This window comes from Stegostoma tigrinum, chromosome 38 (assembly GCF_030684315.1).
Source record: "Stegostoma tigrinum isolate sSteTig4 chromosome 38, sSteTig4.hap1, whole genome shotgun sequence".
NCBI classification, from domain to species: Eukaryota; Metazoa; Chordata; class Chondrichthyes; order Orectolobiformes; family Stegostomatidae; genus Stegostoma; species Stegostoma tigrinum.
In genome coordinates, this window is record NC_081391.1 from 22,311,234 (window position 1) to 22,338,937 (window position 27,704).

The 27,704-nt window shown below is 45.6% G+C and overlaps 1 protein-coding gene across 2 annotated transcripts; it reads right to left on the reverse strand.

Moving 5' to 3' along the window:
* bcl2l12 (BCL2 like 12) lies at positions 1–27,704 on the reverse strand. Of its 2 annotated transcripts, none has more exons than XM_048521623.2 (7): positions 27,523–27,704; positions 14,930–15,133; positions 12,428–13,047; positions 9,637–9,771; positions 8,829–8,929; positions 7,469–7,732; positions 1–6,020 (listed from the first exon to the last, which is right to left on the reverse strand). In XM_048521623.2, the coding sequence occupies exons 2-7, from the start codon at positions 15,124–15,126 to the stop codon at positions 5,973–5,975; spliced, it is 1,365 nt and encodes a 454-aa protein (XP_048377580.1). In that variant the 5' UTR covers positions 15,127–15,133; positions 27,523–27,704; the 3' UTR covers positions 1–5,972. The 2 variants fall into 2 exon arrangements, with proteins under 2 accessions (XP_048377580.1, XP_048377579.1); XM_048521622.2 differs by lacking the exon at positions 27,523–27,704 and adding an exon at positions 20,856–20,957.

Genomic DNA, 27,704 nt, shown 5'->3' on the forward strand with positions numbered 1-27,704 from the left:
CAAATTAGAGTTGAGCTTCAAACAATTTAGTTCATACAAACTACACCCAGCAAGAATATGAAACATGTCTAAACACATCATATCTTAAACATATTATCAATAATCTGACTGAATGGTCTTTTTCAGTATTGTAATCATTCTAAATGCATACTTATTAGTTGCTGGATAGTGATAAGGAAGCACAGGCGGACAATTCACATCCCCTTAGGTACACAAAGACTTTCCCTTGTCAAGGTTTTCTTTGTATCGGCTTCTGTGGGTCCAGGTAGACCTTTGCCAAGTGCCAGGAGTAAATAGCTTAGAGGTATTATCCCTCGGCTATTAATCCAGAAGCCCAGGTAATGTTCTGGGGATCCACGTTCAAATCTTGACCGTGGTAGATGAACCTAATAAAAATCTGAAATTAAGAGTCCAGCGACAATGAAACCGTTACCAATTGTTGGGAAAACCGATCCAGTTTCCTGATGCCCTTTAGGGAAGGAAAGTGCCAACTTTATCCAGTTTGTGACTCCAGACCCACAGTGATGTGAATGAGTTTTAACTGCCCTGTGGGCAATAGGAGATGCTAGTCTAGCCAGTGATATTCATGTCGTGTGAATAAAGAAAAATAAAGTGACCATTCTACAGAAGCATGAGAGTCAGCCCCTCAAGCATCTTCCATCATTCCATTCCATTAGATCATGACTAATCTGAAAATTCATTCCTTTTACCTGGAAATACAGACAAATGGGACTAGTTCATTTCAGGAAACTTGGTCAGCATTGGACAAGTTGGGCCGAAGGGCTTGTTTCCATGCTGTATGACTCTATAATTGGTCCATAAACTCTTGATATCCTTAAATCAGACAGCTAGCTTATTAAAGTCAAGATGGCCATGTTTTGGCTGGCCATTCAACTACAGGAAACCTCACACCTTCTCACTGACGACTGTGTTAATTCTGCTTTCCAGTTTTGATGAAGGAATAGGAAACCTGAGTTGATTCTTCCCTACTCCTCTCTTGCTCTAGGAGTAGATGATATTAGTAGTGCTACAGTACAATCTCAGCCAGGGCTAGTTAACCCAGTACACCCCAGGAAATTGAACACGAAATCTTCTGAATCTTGCTTTTGGTGGACTCGATATCAGCAAGCTGCTTGTCAGAGGTTCAAAAAAAAAGTAAATTTTATGGGCAGACTACTTCATTTGAGAACTAATTGTTTTGCACCATTCCCATACAGCGGAAGACGGGGTGAATTTGCAAATAAAGCAGGATTTGGCTACTGGATCTTGTAAACATTCTGAATAAGACTGGCTCACAACACAACAGAACAGATCACAGGATATTCAGAATGAGAATTATCAATACTCTCTCGCCTCACATCTTACAGTCCAAGGTTTCATAAAATAATATGAATCTTTAAAAAAATAACAATTTTACTTTTTCACAAAACAACCATCAAATGCAGAATACATCTTATATACCAAACAGCTTACATTAAAATCAAATCTACAGAACATACCCCATTGCATAAATCAATGTCCTACAAATTAAAAACTTGTATTTACTGATATGGCAGCTTTATAAAATAGACAGCAACTTGCACACTGGGTTTGTAGTAGTGGTCAAGCTCATTTAGGAGTCAGGTTCTTAGACCCATTTTAAAAACATGCACCAACTCATTATTTCTATCACCAGATCCAACGCCCCACCCCGTCCAAACTCATAATACATCAACAGCAAACTGCAGTAGGCTGTTCTACTGCAGCAGCACCATTGCCTAGTCTGATCGCCCAATGTTGGCACATTCACATCCCCGCAGAGAGGTGGTGGGGTCACTCGATACTGGCCTAGAAAGAGCAGATTCCCCAGTCCAGTAGAGCAGGGGGCTAGTTGTACCTCTCGCCTCAGAGACATTTTCAGTTGAGAGTACAGACCAATGGCTGTGGGAGGTCAATCCCAAAAGGAGACTGTCCCTGGAGGTCCTCAAAAAGCACTTGGGAGAGGCACTTCTGAACACACTTTTTGTCTTGGCTTCCCTGAAGTCCTAGACTCGGCTACCGATAACGCACAGGACGTAGCATTAAACAGGCAAAAACCATCTCCAAACATCTTGGTGCAAGACATTTTGCTGGGGGAAGGGAGATTGCATCTCAGTTTGCTCTACGTGTGTTAGCAGTCAAACTATGATCACTCCTCACTCCCCCAGTACAGCAAATAATTAATGATTTCTCATAAATATAGAGACCTTTGCTATGGTCAAGGCATTAATAAGCAGCAGACATACTAAGGGCTGGTAGGGGGAAAGAGCAGTCTTTGTAGTCAAAGCAGGGATTCGGGGTAGACAATTAGGACAGAGATGAGGAGACATTTCTTCACCCAAAGAGTGGTGAGCCTGTGGAATTCAATACCACAGGAAGTAGTTGATGCCAAAATGTTGAATGTATTCAAGAGGCAGCTAGATATAGCACTTGGAGGTGAATGGGTTCAAAGGTTATGGGGAGAAAGCAGGATTAGACTATCAAGGTGGGCGATCAGCCATGATTGCGTAGAATGGTGGAGAAGGCTCAAAGGGCCGAATGGTCCCCTCCTGCTTCTATGTTTCACTATGGAGACAGAGCTGGGCAAGGGGTCTTACTACTAGGTGGCCATCTTATGGCTGGCAGGAATTGGAGTGCAAAGGTTACAAAAAACGTTGCTGCAGTGCAACATTTGGGACACACTTTTAATAGGTGTATGGTATCAGATACTCCAGCCATTGCCCATAAAATATTTGTTCACGGGGCACAGGCATCGCTGGCCTGGCCAGCATTTATTGCCTGTCCCCTAAAAACCCTGAGGAAGTGCACGTTGAGCTACCTTCTTGGACCGCTGCAGTCCTTGTGTCTCCCCAAAGATTGCAAATGCTAGATTTACCCCCTCGATCTTTAAAAGACTTAACTTTTGCGTTCATTTAACTTTGATTGGTAGACATTAACTGTCCAACTGACACCTACTGGAGCTTTCTACATGTTTACACACTGGCTCATGGGCTTTTGGAATTCATTAAAAGTAAGATCTAAAACAACTTTTAAAATCAAGGTAAAATTTTAAAGCTGCCAAGAAACAATATTATTCTGAGTAAAAGTTGATGCTAGGCTCTTAAAAATAAAGTTGGTGAACCACAACACGGTGTGGTGGTTCTCTAAAGCCTCCTCCCTCAGGGATATTCCCCTCCTCAAACCCTGTTCTGTTATAGATTCGAAGATGAAGATCAATCACTGGGATTGATTAACAGTTACCATTTGTATTATGCAACTATCCATGGGGGTAAAAAGTGCATTATTTAGATAGGATTTGGTCTTTAGCACCTAACCCTAACTCAATTACTTCCAGGTTTGAGCAGAGCTTAGAACAAATTAAAAACTTGAGGTAGAATGTTACAGAGTTGCTTCCTGATCTTTAGATAATACAGCAAACTTTATTTTAACTGGCACTCTCAATAGACCAGCATAAAGATATACACCTCCAAAACAGTGCTATCTGCATACTAATACAGTTAGTAAAGTATAACAGTGGTGTATATCCCCTAAATTACCATTTCTATTACTTAACTGTGTGTTTTTACACTGATTTTAGGAGAGATGGTGATAGTGAGCTTCAGTTGGTCAAAGTTATGTGGAACTCTCGATTATCTGGAATATCTGATCAACCTGCACAGACTATTCCCATCGGTGCCAGTTAATAAAACGTTTGCTGTAAACCCAAAGTCAGAATATATACCACAGCACGCTGAATGAGTAGGACAGCATCCTGCTCTTGTCAGTATTAAGTGAATAACAGAGTACAGTTAGTTCAATAAAAAGGTGGGAGATTATAGATGTTATAAAATTGTAACTGTGCATCTGATTATCTCAATATTGATATCCTGGAGTCCCTCTCACTGCTGTTAGATATCATCAAGGGACAATGATTTCACCTTTTACTTTGGCTCAAGGTTCATTTGGCATTGATAGATTTAACTGATACCAGTCCAATACACTAGGGCACTCCTTAATTGACATTCTTAGTGATGTACAGCAGCTTACAATTCTGTGCATCGCGATAGATGCACAGAATTCAGGACATAATACAAATGCAGAACACACCAATACTGGTAACCACAGGGGAAATTACTGGTAACAACTGTGGGAAAGTCAAGAATGAGTTCCTGGTCCGGCACAGCCAGAGTATCCAACATTGACCTTTGAATGGACTAAAATAGTAACATTCAGAATATTGCCATGTGAAAGGAGGTATTGACTGGTCATTCATTGTCCAGTCTTCAGGGAGGTTTAGTAATCTGTACCCAGCAACATTCTGCAGCAGTACAGATAATCAGCCGAGGTGAATTGTGCATCATAGTTAGTTCATTGCTCCCCTTGTCTAGGGGAAATCTCAGAATTCTTTGTAAGGGATGGAACTGAACAAGTAAATGCCCAACCCTGCCTTGCATTTCGGGTCTCGGTGTGGGAAGGGAAATGGGAGGATAGCTTCCTTGGCTACTTCCCCACAGAGGATACAACACCCACAAGTCAGTTGTGCTCCAAATCTATCACAATTGTACAAAAGCAGAAAAGATCATTGAAATAATTGGAGAATAAGAACTGTTTTAAATAAATGGGTCCTGTTACTTTGGAAAAGGTTGGAGACATTTACCCGCAATATCACTTCCCCACCCTGTACTGAACCAGTACTCAATGTGGCAACACTTCCCCACTTCTCTTTTCCTCTATTCCATATTAGTCCTTAACAGTATCAGATTAATAAATAGATGCCGATTGGTGATGCAGTCTCTGTATTCGGTTTTCAAAGCTTTTAACAGTTTGACTGACATAAGTTATGGATTGGTCAAATTCTTATTGGTCAAATCCCCATGATATATTGATTAAACATTGCCACGTGCAAGCTGCCATCAAAAACCTCAAGCCTTAAACATGATACTGAGAGAATGAGGTAGATCTCTGTGCATCCCATTTTGACAGGTATGCTTCTCACCATCTCTGATCCTCTGAAAATCTTGGCTCTTCTGAATGGAATGCACTGTCTGGAAAAAAGGCAGAGGCTAGAGGCATTCAAATGGACATTGGATGGTTATTTGGATAAAAACAATATGCAAGAATATGGGGGAAGTGGGGGGGGGGGGGGGAAGAGGCAGGAGAATGGAACTGGGGGTGATGATGCTCATTTAATGAGCCTGTGCAGGCACAAGGGGCTGAATGGCTTCCTGCTGTGCCACAACATTTCTGTGAATGATGTATCATCCACTGCATAGACGCTCAAGAGCTGAATCACTTTACAAAGAAATACAAAGTGCCGTTAAACTACCGGCCACAGAAGACGGGCTGGAACGTGGGATTAGGCTGGATTGCTCTTTCTGGGCCACTGCAGACACTAGGGGGCTGAATGGCCTCTTTCTCTGCTGAAAATGTTTCCATCTTCCTGCGATCAACCGGCGTTATAATTTGGTGAAACTGGAAACAGCAGCAAGGTAATTTGGCAACCTCTAAGGCAGACTGAGGTTGAGGTAAACTGTGTAAGATGACTTACGCCAAATCAGAAATTTGAAAGTCATATATTACTAGGAAAACAGCTTGCTGCAAGAGATTTTTTTTTGTGAAAGGCTCTTGGGAGTGCTGTTTCTTTCGATGCGAAGTGTTGACTAGTGCCCAAACAGGTAGCTAAGAATGCATCACCAACTTACTGGCTTAAAGTTAAACTGTTTCACAGCAACTCAGTAAACATGAGAAACCAGCTGAGTTCAGCAAGTCTTATCCTGAGACAGAAAAGTATTTGGCTGATCATCTACAGCATTCACCTGCCAGTGCAGCCCCTGCTGAACACTTCAAATGGATTTCAAGATTAAAAAGGCAAGTGGTTCAGATTTCTTCCTTCTGAGAGCGAATTGAAAAGCCAGTTCTCCTCATCCTCAGAGGGCTCGGGTTTTAGTTCAACCCCATTTCTTTCGCAAAAAAAATCAATCAATTTGATATTCAGAATCATCGTCCATTGGCAGCACCATTGTCTGTTAGATGACAGGAAACCACTGTTAATTAATAAATTCAGTCAAACACAGATCACTGATAGTCACACATTCTTGTAAGTGCACAGAACTTGCCATACTCTAAACAACACAGATCCCAGTTAGAGTCATAGAGATGTACAGCATTCTAACAGACCCTTCAGTCCAACTTGTCCATGCCGACCAGATATTCTGAATTAATCTAGTCCCATTTGCCGGCATTTGGTCCATATCCATCTACACCCTTCCTAATCAAACGCCCATCCAGATGCTTTTAAAATGCTGTAATTGTACCAGCCTCCACCACTACCTCTGGCAGCTCATTCCATACACACACACCAGCCTCTGCATGAAAATGTTGCCCTTCAGGTCCCTTTTAAATCTTTCCCCTCCCACCTTAAATCTATGACTCCTAGCTTTGGACTCCCCTATCCTGGGGAAAAGACCCTGACTATTCACCCTATCCATGCCCATCATGATATTATAAACCTCTTTCAGGTCACTCCTCAGCCTCCAACACTCCAGGGGAAATAGCCCCAGCCTATTCGGCCTCTCCCTCTCGCTCACACTTGCAATCCTGGCAACATGCTTGTAAATATTTCCTGAACAGTTTCAAGTTTCACCTTGTACACTTAGAATGGCTGCCAATGGACTTGATTACATGGTGCAGGACTGAGGGTATGCTGCTTTGTCAGTTGGCATCGTTTGGGTGAGCACACTGGCCCAAGAAAGTGGATCTAAAAGCTCCAGTGGCGCTATTGTCTAAAGTTCTCCAGGCTCCCTAGCCAACTCTTCTCCCTCCCTCATCACTGCTTCATTAATGGCCTTCCCTCCATCAGAAGGGGAGATGGTCGCTGATGATTGCACAACATTCAGCACCAGTCACGACTCCTCAGATACTGAGGTGGTCCATGCCCAAATACAAAAAGACCTTGGAAAATATCCAGACCTGGGCTGAATAGTGGCATGTGGGGAGGCACTGGCTCAGCTGTATTATTGCTAGGCTATTAATCCAGAAACTCAGCTAATATTCTGGGGACTGGGGTTCAAATCCCAATGTGGCAGAGGGTGGTATTTAACTTCAGTGAAGAACCTGGAATTATGAGTCTAATGATGACAATGAAACCATTGCCAATTCTCAGAAAAGATCATGTGGTTTACTAATATCCTTTGGGGAAAGAATTCTGCCACCCTTACCTGGTCTGGCCTACATATGACTCTTAACTGCTGTCTGGGCAATTAATGCGTAGCCAGTGACACCTCACCCCATGAATGGATAAAGATTTTTTAAAAAGTCTGGCAACAGTCAGAAAGAGGGTGTTTGTACTGGGAGGGCCCACAGGGGTTACAAAGGATGTTTGCTTGTACTCCCACGTCAGCAATGAGGACCTGACTGAAGATGACATTAATCCGCATGAGGAAGGGATACCTATTGAAGCTGGTCCACTCACCCATCCACCATTCTCCTGGAGCCAGGGCACAAACATGTCCATGTACTGCATGCTATAGCCCATCAGCTGCTGCACTGGGTGGCTGCTGATCCCAGCCACTCTTCGTGTGAGCTCCATGGTCAGTGCGATCTTCGTCAACTCGGGAGTGGCTGTTGGACCCCCATGCTGCTCTTCAACGTTGGCTGTGAAGGCCTCCACCAAATGGGAGAAGCTCCTGTAAGACATGCGGTTCATGGTGCGTTGAAGCACTGGGTCTTCCTTCATCTATGGGGACAGAGAACTTAACATAAAACAAGTTTCGGCTTCAACACATATTTCCAGAAAAGGTCTTGCAGCTCCATTTACTTTCAACACCTTTGGAACCATGCCTCCGATTATTTTGCCACAAATTTTGGGGAACAGGTTTTACTTTGTAGGGCGTAAATTTACAGTGAGCGCAGGGGAGGAGACGTGACAGCTTGGCAAACCCCCAATCCCCCCCCCGATGGGAAAGTCAGTGGTGAGAATAGAACAGCCAGTGGATGCTGGATCAGTCACTTGTTTGAAATGCGAGATTTGTTAAGTAAAGGTATGAAAGGATATGCACCAAAGGCCAGACAGGCCACAGATCCACCATTTAATGAGATCATGTTGAACAGAGTCAAGGGGCTGAATGGCCTACTCCCGTTTCTATGAGTAACAGGAATTGCAAGACTGTTCAGGTTTGGGCAATGAAATTTCATCAGGGCTTAATCTGTTTCACCAGGGAGTTTAATTATTTCGCACACTCTCTTGTTAAGACTGTAACTCAATGCTTTGTAGAACTCCCTCTCTAACAGCATCGTGGGTCTGCCTACAGCACATAGACTGCAGCGGTTCAAGAAGGCAGTTCACCCCCACCTTCTCAAGTGGCACATTGGGATGGACAATAAATGCTGGCCCAGCCAATGACGTCCATGAGAGAATGCATCCCATGCTTGTTGAGGGCGAGCTCAACAATGAACCCATCGTCAGCAAGATCCCTCCCCCTCCAGCTCAGCCCCTCTATTCCCTTCACCCACTAGAAGATGTGTCAAACATAAACTGTCGGGACCTGGAGCACTCCCCCTCAGATTGTAAAGGGGAGTGGTCACTGATTTGATACTAAATTCCAGAACAATTTGGCGATTAGCAACTTCCAGAAGTACGGACAATGTGGGACTGAGCCCAATTGTTCTCTCAAAGGGGAAGCACAGATGTGATGGGCAGAATATCCTCCTGTGTCACCCTTTTAATCATGAAGACTGCCCCAAAAGCAGCGAAAGCTGGAACAGAGTCACTGTCGGCTCCCTCAGGTAAGATTTCCATGTCAACTAGACCCCACCTCATGGCTGCCTCTCACCTTCTCATTGATTCCATCTCCTTGTTGCTGTAGCAACAATACAATCTTCTCAATCATCTTGTCCTTGTCTGTTGCTGCATTCTGTTGGACATTATTGCCCCCTGAATTAATCAAACGAGAGCAGACATCAGCAGGCGGTACTGTACCGACACTGAGTGAATGTGGAATCATTCCAATTCACTTGGACACCATGCAAAACCAGAGGGAAGGATATGGGCCAAACACATGCAAATGGGACTAGTTTAGTTTGAGAAACCTGCTTGGCTTGGACGAGTTAGACAGAAGGGTCGGTTTCCATGCTGCGTGACTATGGCTCACATCTTCCTTATTTGGACCACTATCCAACTCTCAGATCTTTCCACAGACTCAAGGAAGGAGGAAGGGAAGCACAGGTGGGAAGAGACAACCCTGGCCCACCAGAAATGCGAGAAGTTCAAAGTTCTCCTGGAACCTTTTGAAGAAATGTTAGAAAGGAACATTCCCTTGTGTAGTCAACTCCACCCCCAACAACAAACATTCTTATTTCCTGGTGAGCCAGATGTCAGAGTTCCGTCCCCGCCATCTCCACCATCCCCAACCCTTCAATGCTGCCTTTCCCCTCAACACCCATTTCTCTGGGTACCACAGCCCCTTCCTCCTGCCCCAGTGGAGCTCAAAGACCCCTCCCTTCTTAGCCTCCCACTCTCGTGGGCTGGGAGCCTAGTGCCGTTCCTCCCTCCATTAGCCCCTTGGCCCGGAGCTCCCCCAACTCTTCAACCCTCCCCCTCACACACCTCAAACCCCACCCAGGTCTTGAGACAGCACTTACCTATTTCTGGTATACGGTTCTCAATGCTTGGGCTTAGCCGGTCAATGTCTGACTGCGCACAGTATTGCTGTGCTAACTTATCCAGCTTCTTTGCCACTTTCGAATAGAATTCCACATTTTCATTTTGGGCCGATCCTGGAAACAATTCAAAAAAAGTTCGAGGTGAACAGCAAGGTGGATGCAAAGTCGAAAAATTCACTCGCGGGAGGCTTAGAAGTGAGTCAGTGTTGGTCACAGCCTAGTCCATGTATCCCATTCAGAAAGTTCAGGACTCAAATCCCATGCCACATATTCAAGCACAAAATGCCAAGTGCAGAGCTGAGGGCATGCTGCACCACTGCATTTTGGTTCAAACTTAAATTGAAGCCTTGTCCACCTATCACGGTTTTGATGGCCAGAACATGGGCGGCATAGTGGCTCAGTGGTTAGCACTGCAGCCTCTCAGCACCAGGGACCCGGGTTCAATTGCCGCCTTGGGTAACTGTCTGTGCGGAGTTTGCACATTCTCCCCGTGTCTGCGTGGGTTTTCTCTGGGTGCTCCGGTTTCCTCCCATAGTCCAGAGATGTGCAGGTTAGGTGGATTAGCCATGGTAAATTTCCCATAGTGTTCAGGGGTGTGTGGGTTATCGGGGGATGGGTCTGGGTGGGATGCGTCAAGGGGCAGTATGGACTTGTTGGGCTGAAGGACCTGTTTCCACACTGTAGGCAATCTAATCTAAACGTGTCCCTCAAATTCACAATGACATCAACAAGAAACAGATCATCTGGATAGATATAGAAAAGATGCTTCCGTTTGCCGGAGGGGGTGGGGGGTAAGAGTTGCTGAAGTTGGACCTGGGTTGACCAAATCAGAAGTCACATAACACCAGGACCAATCACTGAGCATGTTCAAGACAGCAACTGATCGATTTCTGCAGATTAACGGCAGATTGGGAAATGGGAACAGTGCAGGGAAATGGTGCTGGTTGGTCATGGTCTGGCTGAATGGTGCAGTACACTCTATGGGTCAAATAACCTGCCACTGCTCCTATTTGTTCCATTTTACATTTGGTTAATGTTGCCGGGTACGGAAGGTTTGAGTTATAAAGAAAGGATGGATAGGCTGTGACTTTATGTTTCCCCGTTGCAATGTAGGAGATTGTGAGGTGGCATTACAGAGGTGCATAAAATCATGAGGGGTATAGACAGGGTTAATGGTAGATGTCTATTCCCTAGGATAGAGGATTTCAAGACATGGGGACACATTTTTAAGGTGAGAGGAAAGAGATTTTGGAGAGAGATAAAAAGACATGGGGGCAATTTTTTTTTAAAAACACAGAGGGTGGTTTGTGTGTGGAGTGAACTCCTAGAGGAAGTGGTGGATGGGGGTACAGTTACAACATTTAAAAGACATCTGGATAAGTACATGAATAGGAAGGGTTTGGAGGGATATGGGCCAAGAGCAGGCAGGTGGGACTAGTTTAGTTTGGGATTATGGATGGCATGGACTTGTTGGACTGAAGGGTCTGTTTCTGTGCTGTATGACTCTGTGAAAGGTTGGTGTGACACTGGGCCATATCAGAAATGTGCCATTCAACAACACTAGCTAATGAAAATAAAACTGACAAAAAAAAAGTGACCAGTTGGTGTGACACAAATTCCCAACAACATCTTGTTGCTGCCATGGTTGGATTTGAACTCATGACCCCAGGATAAGCAATTACTAGTCCAGTAACGCGACCATGATACCGCTGCCTCCCCTGCACGTAAGCCTCTGCTCTTCCGTCCTCAGCAAACTCAATCAATACACCCATCCTGCCTCTCAGGACAGGTCTCTGCTGTCTGCCTCAACTACTCTGTGTGATAGCATGTCCCACATTCTCAGCACTCCAAACAAAGAACAAGGGTAGGCTACTTGCTCCTCAAGCCTACTCCACTTTTCAATAAGATCGTGGCCGATCGGATTTTAACCTCAACTCTATGTTCCTGCACCTCGCCGATCACCCTTCATGTCCTTTGCCATCAAGTATCTATCTAACTCTGCCTTAAGTGTTGTTTAAAAAAAAAATCCACTTCCATTCCCTTTTGAGGAAGGGAATTCCAAAGACTCTCAACCCTCAGAGAGAAAAAAAAATTCCTCATCTCTGTCCTAAATGGGTGACTTTTTATATTTAAACAATGACTCCCTAGTTCTCCGACAAGGGGAAACATCCTTTTCCACATCCAGTCAGTCAAATCCACAAAGGATCTTGTATATTTCAATTAAGTCACCTCTGACTCTTCTAAACTCCAAAGGATACAGGCCCAGCCTGTCTGGTCTTTCCTCATCAAGCAATCCACTCATTCCATTGATTAGCCTGCTCAACGTTCTATAAATTGCTTCCAATGCATTAACATCCTTCTGTAAATACAACGCAAGGTAATACTGATGAGGCCTCACCAATGCTCTGTGTAACTGAAAACCAAGAGAACTGGGGATGCTGTAAATCAGGAACAAAAACAGAAATTGCTGGAAAAGCTCAGCAGGTCTGGTAGCAACTGTGAAGGAAAAATCAGAGTTAGGAAAATCAGGAACCAGCTCCGAGGAAAGGTCACTCGATCTGAAACATTAACACTAATTTCTCTCCACGGATGCTGCCAGGCCTGCTGAGCTTTTCCAGCAATTTCTGTTCTGGTTTCTGGTTTACAGCATCTACAACTCATTTGGTTTTTATTTGATTCATCAATGGAACTGCCCTGCCTTTCAATTCTACCCCTCTGAAGAGAGGTCTCTTCAAAAAGGGGCCCAATAAACATAGGAGGGAGAGCTCACCCTTGTCCATGCTGCTCATCCGGTCAGTCATTAGGTGTAGCGTGTTGGGCCTGGAAGGCCTGGGCTCCTGGTCTTTCTCCAGCATGACAGAAGCATCTTCAATTTTCCCTTGTGAATGTTTTCTAAACAAGCTTAACAGTCTCTTAGTGCCACTCTTCCTGGAGCTTTGTTTACTGACCTCCTCTGTAGCCTCTTCCTTCGCATTGGAAATGACTGTCTCTATTGAACTGTGTGCACCAGAGATTAAGTGGTTCGGACTCTTTTGCCTTTTCATTGAATTAGCCTTTGAATCACTTTTGCTGCCATGCTTCCCAGATCCCTCATCTTCGAGCAGCTCTAAAGAATCCTTGGACTTTTTGACAGATTTCTCGCTGCTCTTTATCTTCCGCTGCCGCCTGATCAGTCTCTTGATAGTTGTCCTGAAGCCATGCTTTTTCTCTTCAGCCTTGGCAATTTCTTCATCTGTGGTATCCCAGCCGTCATTGTCCTCAGCTCCGTCCATTCGCTTCAGGCTCCTCTTTTTCTCCTCTTCCGCTTCCCGCTCCAAGCTCCCTTTATGATTCGACTTTCGTCGGATGTGTGCCTTCACGGCCGAGTTAGAATCCGAACACTTGGGACTCCTTTTAGAAAAGGAAAAGGAAATTTTAAATATACACAGTACCAAAGTTTTTTTTAAGAAAATATATATATATTTATTCATGGGGTGCGGGCATCTCTGGCCGGGCTCACATTTTATTGCCCAGAGCACAGCGAAAAGGCAACCACGTTGCTGTGGATCCAGAGTCACGTGTATGCCAGACCAGGTAAAAACAACAGATTTCATTCCCTGAAGGACATTAATGAAAGAGACCAGGAGCCAATGTGGGTCAGGGAGTACGGGGAAGTAGGATCATGCTGAGTTTTGGGTGATATCAGGTTTGAGTCATACAGCATGGAAATAGACACTTCGGTCAAACCCATCCAGGCTGACCCGGTATCCTAAATTAATCTAGTCCCATTTGCCAGCATTTGGCCCATATCTCTGTAAAGCCTTCCTATTCATGTACCCATCCAGATGCTTTTTTGAATGAGTTAAAACTGGGTGTAATGTCTTATGAAACTTACATCTTGGATTGACTGCCAAAAATGATTTTTCTTACATTTATAATTGAACTAGATAAACAATGGTCATCGCTAAACTTCTAAATTTCAGATTTTTACTGAATTCAAATTCCATCACCTTCCGTGGCAGGATTTGAACCAGAGTCCCCCAGGGTCTTGACAATAATGATCGCGATAATACCACTGGAGCATTGTCCCCTTCCTGGTAACAGGGAAGGCAGTCACGGACTGCGATCGCTGGCGAATCAGGGGTCGTAGTGTGATTTTGTTTTGGTTCATTCACAGGATAGCGGTGTTGCTGGCTAGGCTATAACCTATTGTCCATCCCAGAGGGCAGTTGAGAGTCAACTACATTGCTGTGGGTCTGGAGTCACATGTAGGCCAGACCAGGAAAGCACAGCAGTTTCCTTCCCTGAAGCAAACAAGATGGGTTTCTCCTGACAATTGACAATGGATTCATGGTCATCATTAGACTCTTAATTCCGGACTTTTATTGAATTCAAATTCCACCAAACATGGAATCCCAGGGTATATGGTTCAATGGATGAAAGTCAATTAATGGTCCAGTGATAATACGACTAGGCCCATCGCCTCATTGATAGGGGGTTGACACATTGCAGTTTTGGGTGGGAGAGGGCAGGGGAGGGGTGAGGGTGGTGTGCTGGAGTAAATGGTCAGGAGAGGCGGAATTGAAGGAAAGTCAAGACTACAAGCCTTCTTTAACCCCAAGCTAAGAGACTGGATTTGCTTGGATACAGCAGTTGGTACATGGATAATGTAATTGACCCCCCCACCCCCACCCCCGCAAAGGCCTCATTCCACACAATCTTTGCAACAGTTCTCATCCCATTCCTCAACTGCTTCGCCACTCTAGTGGGTAAAACATCAGCGAGACTCGGATGGAATTCCTAGGCTGGAATTCTTTGTTTTTTTATTATTCATCCACAGGGTGAGGGCATCTCCGGCTCGGGTATTTATTGCAAATCCCTAATTGCCCAGACGGCAGTCCAGAGTCAACCCCATTGCTGTGGGTCTGGAGTCACATGTAGGCCAGACCAGGTAAGGACAGCAGTTTCCTTCCCTAAAGGGCATGAGTGAACCAGATGGGGTTTTCTGACAATTGACAATATAGTCATGGTTATCATTAGACTCTTAATTCCAGACTTATATTGAACGTAACTTCCACCATCTGCTGTAGCAGGATTTGAGCCTGGGTCAGTGAAATATTCCCTGGGGGTTCTGGATTAATAATCCAGTGATAATAGCATTAGGCTATTGTCTCCCCCTAATACTGTGCAATCTGAATGTTGCCTTCCCCCCCACCACCCACTGTCGGCCAAGAGATGTTTCCCTCAGCGACCTTGAAGATGACGTCAAGCCTTCTAACACGATGAGACTTACGTTGAAATGAACTTCCTGCTGTCATGGTAGTATCGACCGACATGCCCAACATTCTTAGCTTCTTCCAACATCACCATCCTCTGGAGGAAGGCCTCCATTACTAGCTTGGTTTCATTCTTTAGGACTATCAGGCTGTGCCTCTCCTCGCTGTACTGTTTATTCACCACCATCCTGTGATCCTGAGAGTCTGTTCCCATTACGGAGCTAAAGGAGAGAACAGAAATAGGAGCAGTCATGCACCATTCAACATCTTGCAATAAACAGAAACAGCAGAAAGTTTCAAGTATAATAGCCAGGAACCTTAATTGGAAATGGAAGCCGCAATCAAGTATTTTGTCCTTGGAATGCATTATAGGAAGGAATGGCCTTCCATATGGGCACAAATACAACAATTTCATTCACTGCATGCCCGAGTTGTCTCAATCTTGCTTGCCTTCATTGCTCAGAACTTTAAGTATAGGAGTTGGGGATGTCATGTTGTGGTTGTACAGGATGTTAGTGAGGCCTCTTCTGGAACATGGTGTCCAGTTCTGGTTGCCTTGCTGTTAGAAGGGTATTATTAAGCTAGAGAGGGCTCAGAAGAGATTTACCAGGATGTTGCCAGGTATGGAAGGTTTGAATTATAAAGAAAAGCTGGGACCTTTTCACCGGAGGGTAGGAGGTTGAGTGATGCATTTACGAAATTATAATTAAAGAGGTATAGTTAGAGTTAACGATAATGAAATGTGAGGCTGGATGAACACAGCAGGCCAAGCAGCATCTCAGGAGCACAAAAGCTGACGTTTCCGGCCTAGACCCTTCATCAGAAAGGGGGATGGGGTGAGGGTTCTGGAATAAATAGGGAGAGAGGGGGAGGCGGACCGAAGATGGAGAGAAAAGAAGATAGGTGGAGAGGAGAGTATAGGTGGGGAGGTAGGGAGGGGATAGGTCAGTCCAGGAAAGACGGACAGGTCAAGGAGGTGGGATGAGGTTAGTAGGTAGGAGATGGAGGCGCGGCTTGGGGTGGGAGGAAGGGATGGGTGAGAGGAAGAACAGGTTAGGGAGGCAGAGACAGGTTGGACTGGTTTTGGGATGCAGTGGGTGGAGGGGAAGAGCTGGGTTGGTTGTGTGGTGCAGTGGGGGGAGGAGACAAACTGGGCTGGTTTTGGGATGCGGTGGGGGAAGGGGAGATTTTGAAGCTGGTGAAGTCCACATTGATACCATTGGGCTGCAGGGTTCCCAAGCGGAATATGAGTTGCTGTTCCTGCAACCTTCGGGTGGCATCATTGTGGCACTGCAGGAGGCCCATGATGGACATGTCATCGAAAGAATGGGAGGGGGAGTGGAAATGGTTTGCGACTGGGAGGTGCAGTTGTTTATTGCGAACCAAGCGGAGGTGTTCTGCAAAGCGGTCCCCAAGCCTCCGCTTGGTTTCCCCAATGTAGAGGAAGCCACACCGGGTACAGTGGATGCAGTATACCACATTGGCAGATGTGCAAGTGAACCTCTGCTTAATGTGGAAAGTCATCTTGGGGCCTTGGGATAGGGGTGAGGGAGGAGGTGTGGGGGCAAGTGTAGCATTTCCTGCGGTTGCAGGGGAAGGTGCTGGGTGTGGTGGGGTTGGAGGGCAGTGTGGAGCGAACAAGGGAGTCACGGAGAGAGTGGTCTCTCCGGAAAGCAGACAAGGGTGGGGATGGAAAAATGTCTTGGGTGGTGGGGTCGGATTGTAGATGGCGGAAGTGTCGGAGGATGATGCGTTGTATCCGGAAGTTGGTGGGGTGGTGTGTGAGAACGAGGGGGATCCTCTTTGGGTGGTTTTGGTGGGGGCGGGGTGTGAGGGATGAGTTGCGGGAAATGCGGTCAATGGCGTTCTCGACCGTGGGCGGAAAGTTGCGGTCCTTGAAGAACTTGGACATCTGGGATGTGCGGGAGTGGAATGCCTCATCGTGGGAGCAGATGTGGCGGAGGCGGAGGAATTGGGAATAGGGGATGGAATTTTTGCAGGAGGGTGGGTGGGAGGAGGTGTATTCTAGGTAGCTGTGGGAGTCGGTGGGCTCGAGTTAACGGTAGGTGTCTTTTCTCAAGGATGGGGGTTTCGAAACTAGGTGGGCACGTTTTTAAGGTGTGAAGACAGAGATTTAAAAAAGACAAGAGGCAAATTTTTTGTTTAAAACCCAGAGAATGGTTCGTGTGTAGAAAGAACTTCCTGAGGAAGTGGTGGGTGGAGGTATGGTTACAATGTTTGTAAGACACTTAGTTAAGTACAAGACTAGGAGAAGTTTGGAGCGATATGGGTCAGGAGCAGGCAGCGAAACACATCCTTCTATATAGATTCATACAGTTGATACAATTCAACATAATCAGCCCAAAGTGCTTTACAAAATTATCATGAAACAAATTACATCGATACTGAGACACACAAGAGGATGTCAGGCTAACAGCAGGCGAGATTGGTCAAAGACGTTGGTATCAGGCAGCGTCTTGACAAAGGTGAAGGGGGTGTGGGGGGGGGGGGGAAGGAGAGGGGGACAAGGAGGGTAGGCGAGGGGGGGGACAGACGCGGGAGGGGGAAGTGGGAGGAAGGTGAGGAAGGAATGGGGGGGGGGGGAAGGGAGGGAGGGAGCAGAGTTGGTGGGGAGCAGAGTAGGGGGAGGGAGGGGAAGAGGGAGAAAATGCCAGAGACTGAAGGCCCATCCACTAACGGCAGAGTAATCATAGTCAGAGACAGAGAAATGGGAGCAGAATGTCTCAGCAGGTTGCGGGGTTGGAGGAGATTACGAGGGAGCCCATGGAACGAGATTTATAAAACTAAACCAGAAATGAAAGGTTACATCCACCGAAGATGATTGAATAGTCAATACTAGTTCATTTCTCTAGGAAGTGTTCAGTCTGGGGTTGACCTTGTAGAGTTCTTTAAACCAAAGGGCTTCGTAAGGTAGATGTCACAATGTTTCAACTTGTGGGACAGGGATAGCCCAGAACTTCGGGTCATCAAAATAAGATGGTTGCGAAGAAATCTACTGGAAGATTCTGGCGAAGTGTCTTTGCTGGTGAGACGGCGTAAGTGACTGCCACTGGGAAAGGTTGGTATCAATAGCCATGATACATTTAAGGAAACACTAGACAAATGTGTGATACAGCATGGAAATAGACTCTTCCATCCGACCAGTCCACGCCAACCATCATCCCAGACTAAACTGGTCCCATCTGCCTGCGCTTGGCTTATTTCCCTCCAAACGTTTCTTATACATATACTTACCTAAACATCTTTTAAATGTCGTGACTGTATCTGCATCCACCATTTCTCTGGAAGTCCATTCCACACACAAACTACTCACTGTGTTAAAAAAAAAACTGCACCTCATGTCCTTTTTTAACATCTTTGTCCTGTCACCTTAAAAAATGCCCCCCAAGTCTTGAAATCTCCCATCCTAGAGAAACGACACATGCTATTCACCTTATCTATGCCCCTCATGATTTTATATACCTCTATAAAAAGTCACCTCACAAACATCCTACTCTCCAATGAAAAAATCCCAGCCTTTCTTTATAACTCAAACCCTCCATTCCTGGCAACATCCACAAACAGCAGGAACTGGGCCGAATGACGTGAACCTGTGCTGTAAGTTCTATGTGATTCCATATGGTGCATTTCCAGCATTGATTCAGGGAGGAATTTTGGCTGGGACCTTGGTCTTCAAATAACGTCATTCAATCGTCTACATTCTTGCAACAATAAGTCAACCCTGATAATAAGTGCTTCAGAAGTGCACAGAAATTTAATGGACCCCATGTCAACAAAGTAATGGCGAGCACTTGGTCACAAGAGTGGTTTCAAAGAACTTTTGAAAGGAGGAGAAGATGCTACTGGATCAGATAGACAGGGTGACCGCTCAATGCTGGAACTGAACAAATGACAATGTAGCACTTCCTCAGTCAGCCAAAGTGAGATATCCTTGTTGTGGAGTAGAGTTTGAGTACACAACATTGTATCTCAGAGCAACAGGATGAGCCAACCAGTTCTGGGTCTCTCTCATGTGGATCAATGTCGCAAAGACTGAGATCATAGAATCCCTACAGTGTGGAAGCAGGCCATTCGGCCCATCGAGCCCACACCGACCCTCCTGAGAGCATCCCACCCAATCTTGTATCCCCACATTTTCCGTGGCCAAACCACCTAAATTGCACATCATTGAACTGTGGGAGGACATGGAGAGAACATGCAAACTCCACACAGACCATTGCCCGAGGGTGGAATTGAACCCAGGTTCCTGGCACTGTGAGGCAGCAGTGCTAACCACTGAGCCACCCAAGAAGATAAGGAGAATTCCTTTAGCTTTCACAGAGGGTCATTCATCTTTGCTCCAAAGGTGGTGGAAGCAGAGTCCTTGAATGTGTTTATGTGAGTAGTTGGGAGTTTCATGCTAAGCAAAGTGGGGTATTGGAGTCACGCTCACAGGGGTCCGCAGCACGGAAAAAGGCCCTTTGGCCCATCGAGTTTGTGCCAGTCAAAAACAAGCACCTAACTATTCATTGAAACAAGGAACAGTAGTAGGCCATCCAGCCCTTCAAACCTGCTCTGTCATTCAATATGATCAACTCAATCCCTATATCCTTTGATGCCAACAGCTAATTCTAATCCCATTTTCCAGCCCTTGGCCCATTAGCCTTTATATGCCTTGCCATCGTGAAGTATACATCCAAATACTTCTTCAATGTTATAACAGTTTCTGCTTCTACCACCCTTACAGGCAGCGAGTTCCAGATGCCTGCCCCCTCCAGGTATGAAGATAAATCCTCATATTCCTTCTAAATCTCCTGCCCCTTCACTTAAATTGATGTCCCCCCCTGGGGTAATCTGATCAGCTATGATAGTATCGAATGCTGGAACAGGCTGAAAGGGCTGAGTGGTCTTTGTATGTATTATTATAACCTGCACTTGTCACATTCATTCCCCAGCTGTCGATTGGCAGCGACAGAAATTTTAAGAAGAGGATAGTCCACTATTAGCCTGGTTAGACAGGAGCATGAAGAGTTACCCTCTGTGACTCGTCCAGTGCAGGTATGGCTTTGCAGTGGGTTTTCTGGAAAAGGAACAGACCAGAACCATAGACAGGAAGCCAGAGAACGTGGGCAGGCTATAACATGAAGAGGGAGTATCTGCAAGGGAAGCAGAAATTCAGCAGGCAGTGAGGGGAAGAAACCGTTTCAGCATTATGCAAGGCCTGGAAAGCATGTGGGAGTGGAAGGACACACAGGAAGCAGTACAGGCCAGGAGAGAGGATTGTATAGCTGCACTGATAGGTCTGCATGAGAACAGCTGCATTATATTTATGTCCAACTAAGTTGGAGCAAACAAAACTAAACCATTGCCTACAAGTGAGTTATAAAGGGAGATCTCTCTCTCTCTCTCTCTCTCTCTCTCCCCGTAAGTCATCGCTAAGCAGGGCTGTGGAGAATTACTCCATTGTACAGTCTTTGCAGGCATTCTGCTACAAATCATACCAAAGCCTCTAGTTCCTCAGGAGCCGAAGGAAATTTGACATGTCCACGAGGACTCGTCCCAATTTTTATAGATGCACCATACAGAAAACATCGAGACAGGATCCAGCACAGGGTGGTAACTGCTCTGCCCGAAACCACAAGAAATTACAGAGAGTTGTGAACACAGCCCTATCCATCTTGCAAACCAGCCTTCGTCGCCGTCTACACTTCTCGCTACCTCAGGAAAGCAGCCAATGACCCCTTCCATGACAGTTATACTCTCTTCCATCGGGCAGGATATACAAAAGTTTAAAAATACGTACCAATAAATTCAAGAATAGCTACTTGCCTGCTGTTATCAGATTTGAGAACAGACCTCTCATATATTAGATCTTTCTCTGCACATTCTCTGTAGCTGTAACACTACATTCTGCTTTCTGTTCTACTACGCTGATGTACTTACGTAAGGTATGATTTGTCTGGTTGGCATGCAAAACAGCACTTTTCACTGTATCTTGGGACATGTGACAATAATAAATTAAACCAATTCCACATCAGACTGGATTCAAACTGCTGCCAGATCCCTGGATTCCCAAGGACTAGCTAGAACTGGCATCATTCCTGGGGATGGGAAAACATGTCATCAGCTTGGGGTCGGGGGGAGGGGGAGAGAGTTTAAAAAAAACACTTGGAAACAAAGGGTTAAAAGATTTACGCTGATCAAAACGGAAGGAGACTGGAGATGATTTCCTTCATAACTATAAAATTCTTACAGGGCAGACGTGGGAACGAGGTTTCTACACCCTACCTCAGGTCAGCAGGAAAGATCCAGAGCCAGGAAAGGGACGGCACAGTCTTGGAATGAAGGTCAGGTCAATTTGGACTGAGATAAGGAAGAATGTCCTCCTTTAGAAGGTTGTGGATCTTAAAAGGAGATAGGGTTAGGGTTAGGGTTAGAAATGTCACTTAGTCCAGCAATCCAGAGCATCCAGCTGCATGTCCTAGGGACAACAGGTTCGAATCCCACCACAGTGAAAATGTGGAATTCCCAGAGATGGCTGTGGACATTCAGTTGTTGAGTGTTCAAGACTGAGATCAATGGGTTTCCACATATGAATAGCATCAGGGATAGGAGGATAGTATGTGGAAATAGAAGATTAGATATGGTCGCATTGAGCAACAGAGCAGGCTTGAAAGTCCAAGCAATCTAGTCCAGCTCCCTGTTTCTTACAATCTTTCACAAACTTAGAACATCTCAAGTATGTGATAGGCTGGAAAGTACGTGTACGTGAGAGGAGAGAGACAGACAGAGAGAGACACAAGAGGTAACCTGTCGGGCTGAAGGGCCTTTTCTTCTTACGTACTGTTTGAGGTTCTCGGGTTGATGACCTTTCATCAGGTGTAGTAAAAGTTCACAACAGAACAGATTCGGACCAGATATGAAGGGAGGGGAAAGACTGTGATAAGGTGGAAGGCAGGTTTGGTTAAATGGCTATAAAAGCATGACAGGTCGAGGCCAAAGAGCTCAAATTAGTGGCTCAAGTAAAGAAACTAGAGAAACACAAGCTTCAACGTTTCGGAGTTCTAACCAGGAAGCACACCTGAAAATCTGTCCTTCGAGATACAGATTTCCAGTATTTTCCTTCTGAATTTCCTGCTTTAAATCACCAATTGAGCAATTAGGTTCACCCAGAATGATTTGCATATCTAAATGAGGGACATTTGCGCAATTGGCCTGATAAATGACAATACAACCCAACAAGTCTAAGCAATTAAATCCTCAGCTGTCCTGACAGTACAGGTTAGGATACGTCATTTTAAACAAGAATCTTTGTGCATTTTCTGGTTCTTATTTCAGTGTAAGTGAGACCCCTTGATCACTGGCAGTTTGCAGTATGCTACATGGAGGCAAATTGAAATCACTATTTAGGTGGGAGATGATGAGGTTACAACAATGTTTTTCTTTATTCATTCATGAGATGAGGACGTCACTGACCAGCCAGCATTTATTGCCCATCCCTAATTGCCCCGAGGGCAGTTAAGAGACAACCAAATTGCTGTGGGTCTGAAGTCACGTGTAGGGCAGAGCAGGTAAGAACGGCAGTTTCCTTCCCTAAAGGACTTTCATAAACCAGATGGATTTTTCCAACGATTGACAATGGGTTCACAGACTCTAAATTCCAGATATTTATCGTTTCAAATTCTACCATCTGCCGTGGCAGAATTCGAACACAGATCCCCAGAACATTATCTGGGTCTCTAATTAATAGTCCAGCAATAATGCCACAAGGACATTGCCTCCCCTGTATTGTCACTGAATTATTAATTCAAAGCCCCAGGTTAATGCTGAATAGGTTCAAACCGCACCATACCATTTGTTGAGATTTTAGAAGTGCTGTCTTGAAGCTGTACAGGACATTGGTAAGGCCTCTTCTGGCATACTGTGTTCAGTTCTGATCTCCCGGATATGGGAAGAGTATTATTAATCTGGAGCGGGTTCAGAAGAGATTTACCAGGTTGTTTCAGGGGATGGAGGGTTTGAGTTATAAGCAGAGGCTCGATAGGCTGGGACTTTTTTTCTCTGGAGCTTAGGAATGTTGAGGGGTGACCTTTAAAGATGTTTATAAAATCATGAGGGGCGTAGATAAGGTGAATGGCAGGTGTAATTTCCTAGGGTGAGGGATTTAAAGATTTGGGGGGGGTGGGGGGGGGGGGGAAGAACACATTTTTAAAGTGAGATAAGAAAGGTTTAAAAACGTCACAAGGGACAATTTTTTATCTTGCGCTGAGAGAGTGATGCATGTCTGCAATGAACTTCCAGAGGATGTGGGTACAGCTACAATGTTTAAAAGATATTTAGATAAGTACATGAATAAGAAATGTTCAGAGGGATATCCAAGTGTAGGCAAGTGGCACTAACTTTAGTTGGGATTATTGTTGGCATGGACTCGTTGGACCTGTTTTTGTGCTTTATGACTATGATTCTACGACAAATCTGGGATATGAACTTAATCTCAGCAATGGTGTCCATGAAAATGGCAAAAACCCAAAAGAACTGTGGATGTTGGGAATCAGAAATAAAAACAGAAATTGCTGGATAAGCTCAGTGAGTCTGGCAGCATCTGTGGAGAGAAATCAAAGTTAACAGTTCAGGTCCAGAAACATTAACTCTGATTTCTCTCCACTGATGCTGCCACACTTACTGAGCTTTTCTAGCAATTTCTGTTTTTGCTGACGGTAATTATCACTTGCTCATTAATGCCCGGCAGAAATCTGCTGTCCTCATCCGGTCTGGCCTACGTGTGACTCCAGACCCACAGCAACATGGTTTATTCTCAACTACCCTTCAAAACGGCCTGAGCAAACCACTCAGTTCAAGAACAGTTCATGATGGGCAACAATTACTGGTTCTGCCTGTGACACACACATCCCAGCAAAAGGACAAATAAAATAAATCAACAGACACACCAGAAATAATGGTGTATTTGCGGCATTTTACTTCATTGTAAGCTTTCAATGCTGCAACAAAGGGAGACAGGCTAGTGTTATAACATAAGAACATAACAAACAGCAGCAGGAATGGGCCATCTGGCCTCTTCAGCCTGCTCCACCATTCAATTAGATGATGGTTAATCTTTTCATGGACTCAGCCCCACTTACTCGCCCGCTCACCATAGCCTTTAATTACTTTACCGATCAAAAATCTATCTTTGTCTTAAAAACATTTAATGTGTGGTCTCAATTGCTTCACTGGGCAGGGAATTCCACCAATTCACAGCCCTTTGGGTGAAGAAGTTCCTCCTCAACTCACTCCTCAATCTACTCCCCCCTTATTTTGAGTCTATGTCCTCCCTAGTTCTGGTTTCACCCGCCAGTGTAAACATTGTCCCTGCTTCTATCTTGTCTATTCCCTTTGAAATCTTATATGTTTCGATAACATTCCCCCTCAATCTTCTAAATTCCAATCAGTACAGTCCCAGTCGACTCAACCTTTTCACAAGCCACCATAACCCCAGCTGCTGGAACATGTTTCATAGAAATTTCATAGAGGACACAGGCCCTTCGGCCCAGCAGGTCTCCATCAACCCATCCCCTCATAACCCCACTTAATCTCTACATTGCTGAACACTATGGGTAACTTAGCACAGCCTAACCTGCACAGCTTTGGACTGTGGGAGGAAACTGGAGCACCCAGAGAAAACCCGCGCAGACATTGGGAGAACGTGTAAACTCCGCCCAGACGGTAGCCCGACAGTGGAAGCGAACCCAGGTCCCTGGTGCTGTGAGGCAGCAGTGCTAACCACTAAGGCACCGTGTTCTCAATTACCTACAGGACTAACTCTGCCACATCTACAAAAGATGGTCACCAGGACAATGGGAAGATTTTTATGAACTTGCCTTTGCCAAATCTTTTAGAGATTGCAAGTAGAGATTTGGTGTTGTGCTGGTCGTTCAATATCAGGGAATGGAGAACGGTGTTGGGTAAAAAATTACGAATGGCCAGAGAGAGAGAGAAAGAATGGGGAACAGAGTAGAGAGGGGGAAAGAGAAAGAGAGAGAGAGAGAGAGAGAGAGAGAATGAAAGAGAATTGGGGACTGTGTTTGTCTTTGGAGTAAAGTCATTGCAACGTAGGAGGCTGTTCAGCCCATCATAACCATGCTCACACACTGCAGAGAAATCCAGTCAGTGTTTAATGCCGTTCCTCAAGTTACCTTTGAAATCCCAAATGGTCTCCATTTTCACCACCCTCAGGCAGAGTGTTCCATGTCATTATCACTCAGAGTACAAAAATGTTTCTCTTTGCATTCTACCACTGGTCCCCTCTTGGCCAAAATCTTTAAAGCTGTAACACCGCCACCCCCCCACCCCCCAATCCTTGTAAACGTCAGCTTATGGGAGCAGCCTCTCTATGTCCAATGGGCTTAATCCTCTCAATCTCCTGTGCTCTGAGGAGAATGTAATCCTGGAGCTAAACACACTCAGCTGTGTGACTATTTCAGTTAATCTCAGCTGCCCTCTCTCAAGGAACCTCACATCCTTCCTGTTTGTGTGGTCACTACAGTTGAACATAATATCATAGCTGGAGCTCAACAAGAGCTTTAATGAAACGGTCAGTATAAACTCTTTAGATCCCTTAAAGAATGTTTAGGGTATCCTGTCACCTTCAAAGATTTAGCCTTCTCATGCTTCCGAAGTATGTCATTTATTACTCATCCCTATTCCTCCTGTTAAAATACAAATTAACATCTTGGCAGTTACTGCTGACCAGAAACTGAATAGGACCAGCCATATACAGGCAGCGGTTACAAGAACAGCTCAGAGGTTAGGAATGCTGTCGTGAGTAACTCACCTCCTGACTCCCCAAACCCTGTGTACCATCTACAAGGCACAAGTCAGGAGTGTGATGGGATACTCCCCACTTGCCTGGATGGGGGAGGCTCCAACAACACTCAAGAAGCTTAACACCATCCAGGACAAAGCAGTCCACTTGACTAGCACCACATCCACAAATATCCACTCCCTCCACCACCGACACTCAGTAGCAGCAGCGTGTACCATCTACAAAATGCACTGCAGAAACTCACCAAAGATCCTTAGACAAGACCTTCCAAACCGATGACCACTTCCATCTAGAAGGACAAGGCCATCAGACACATAGGACCACCACTCCCTCTAAGTTGTCCTCCAAACTACTCACCATCTTGTTTCAGAAATATTTCGCTGTTCCTTTGCTGTTGCTGGGTCAGAATCCTGGAATTCCCTCCCTAATAGCATTGTGGGCCAACCCACAGCACATGGACTGAGTGGTTCAAAAGAGCAGCTCACCACCTTCTCAAGGGCCAACTGGGGATGGGGAATAAATAGTTTAGCTGGGGATGCCCATGCCCCTAATTAAGAAAAGAATTCTCTGTATTAAGTTCCATTTGCTACTTTGCTGCATATTCTGCCAGCTATCCAGTTTCCGTTACAATAAAGTCGTAATATCCTGACTTATTGCAATAACTCAGATTTTTGCGTCATTGACACATGTGGGAATTTTACCGATTAAAAATCCAAGTTATTTATACAAAATGAAAGAAACCATGGTTAACTCACGCATCCTGCGAGAACAGCCCCATCTCTGAAACTCCCTACCATTGCCCACAACACTGCTCTGCCTTCAAGAAAGTGTTTTTACATTCAAACTGACACTACATTTGGGGCAGGGGCAGGGGTAGGTGAAAGAGAGAGGGGGTATGTGGAGGGGGAGTGGGGAGAGACAGTGAGACAGCGGGAGGGTAGTGGGGGAAAAACAGGAAGAGATAGAAAGGGGGGTTGGGAAGCAAACAGGGAGGGAGAGAGACAGGAGTGGGGGGAAATGGGGAGAGAAACAGGGGGTAGGGGAAACGGGAAGAGAGACAGAGAGAAACGGAGGACGGCGAGTGGAGGGGCGGACGGGGGCGACGGCGAGTGGCAGGGGCGACGGCGAGTGGCGGGGGCGACGGCGACGGCGAGTGGCGGGGGCGACGGCGAGTGGCGAGTGGTGGCGTTGGCGGCGACTGGCGGGGCCGGCAGCGAGTGGCAGGGGCAACGGTGAGCGGCGGGGGTTGGTGGCGACCGCGAGTGGCGTGGGTGGCAGCGACGAGTGGCAGGGTGCGGCGATGGCGAGTGCGGGGGGTGGACAGAATGGCAAATGGGAATGGAACTGCATGGTGGAATGGGAGTGGAATGTGGGGCTTTGGAGTGGAATGGAGGGGGAAACGTGAAAAAAAATCAAGGGATTTGGGGGCAAAAATCGAGGGAATGGGGAAAGAGGGAAAATAGAGGGAATGGGGAAGAGAAGGCAAGCAGAACGGTGAACCAGGGAGGGAAAGAAAGAGAAAGTGGGGAAAGAGAGAAAGAATTGGCATCGGAAGTGGGAGAAAATTGGGGAGAGAGAAAAAAAGACAGAAAAATGTGGAGACAAAAGGGGAATTGGAAAGATGGGCGTAAAAAGAGACCCGGGTGGAAAGGGAAAATGCCGAGAGGGCCCTGGTCTCTGGAGGGAGAGAACCTGAGCTCAGTCAGATTGCGGGTTATTTCTATCCCCTTTCAGTAAACACAAAAGGAATAATCTCTAGAGAACACTCCCAGGCAACAGGGGACTCACCTGGGAACACACTGCTCCAAATGTTTGAGCACTGTTTTCTTTCTTCGGAAATAATTGGTAAAGTTCCCCTGAGGTGCTGGAGAGGGCAGGAAAGAGAAGTTGCAAACTCCCGCAGCTCCGCTCCAAACTTCTAAAACTTTCAGCTTGTTGTTACAATGAAACTACAGGAGGATGAGGGAAAA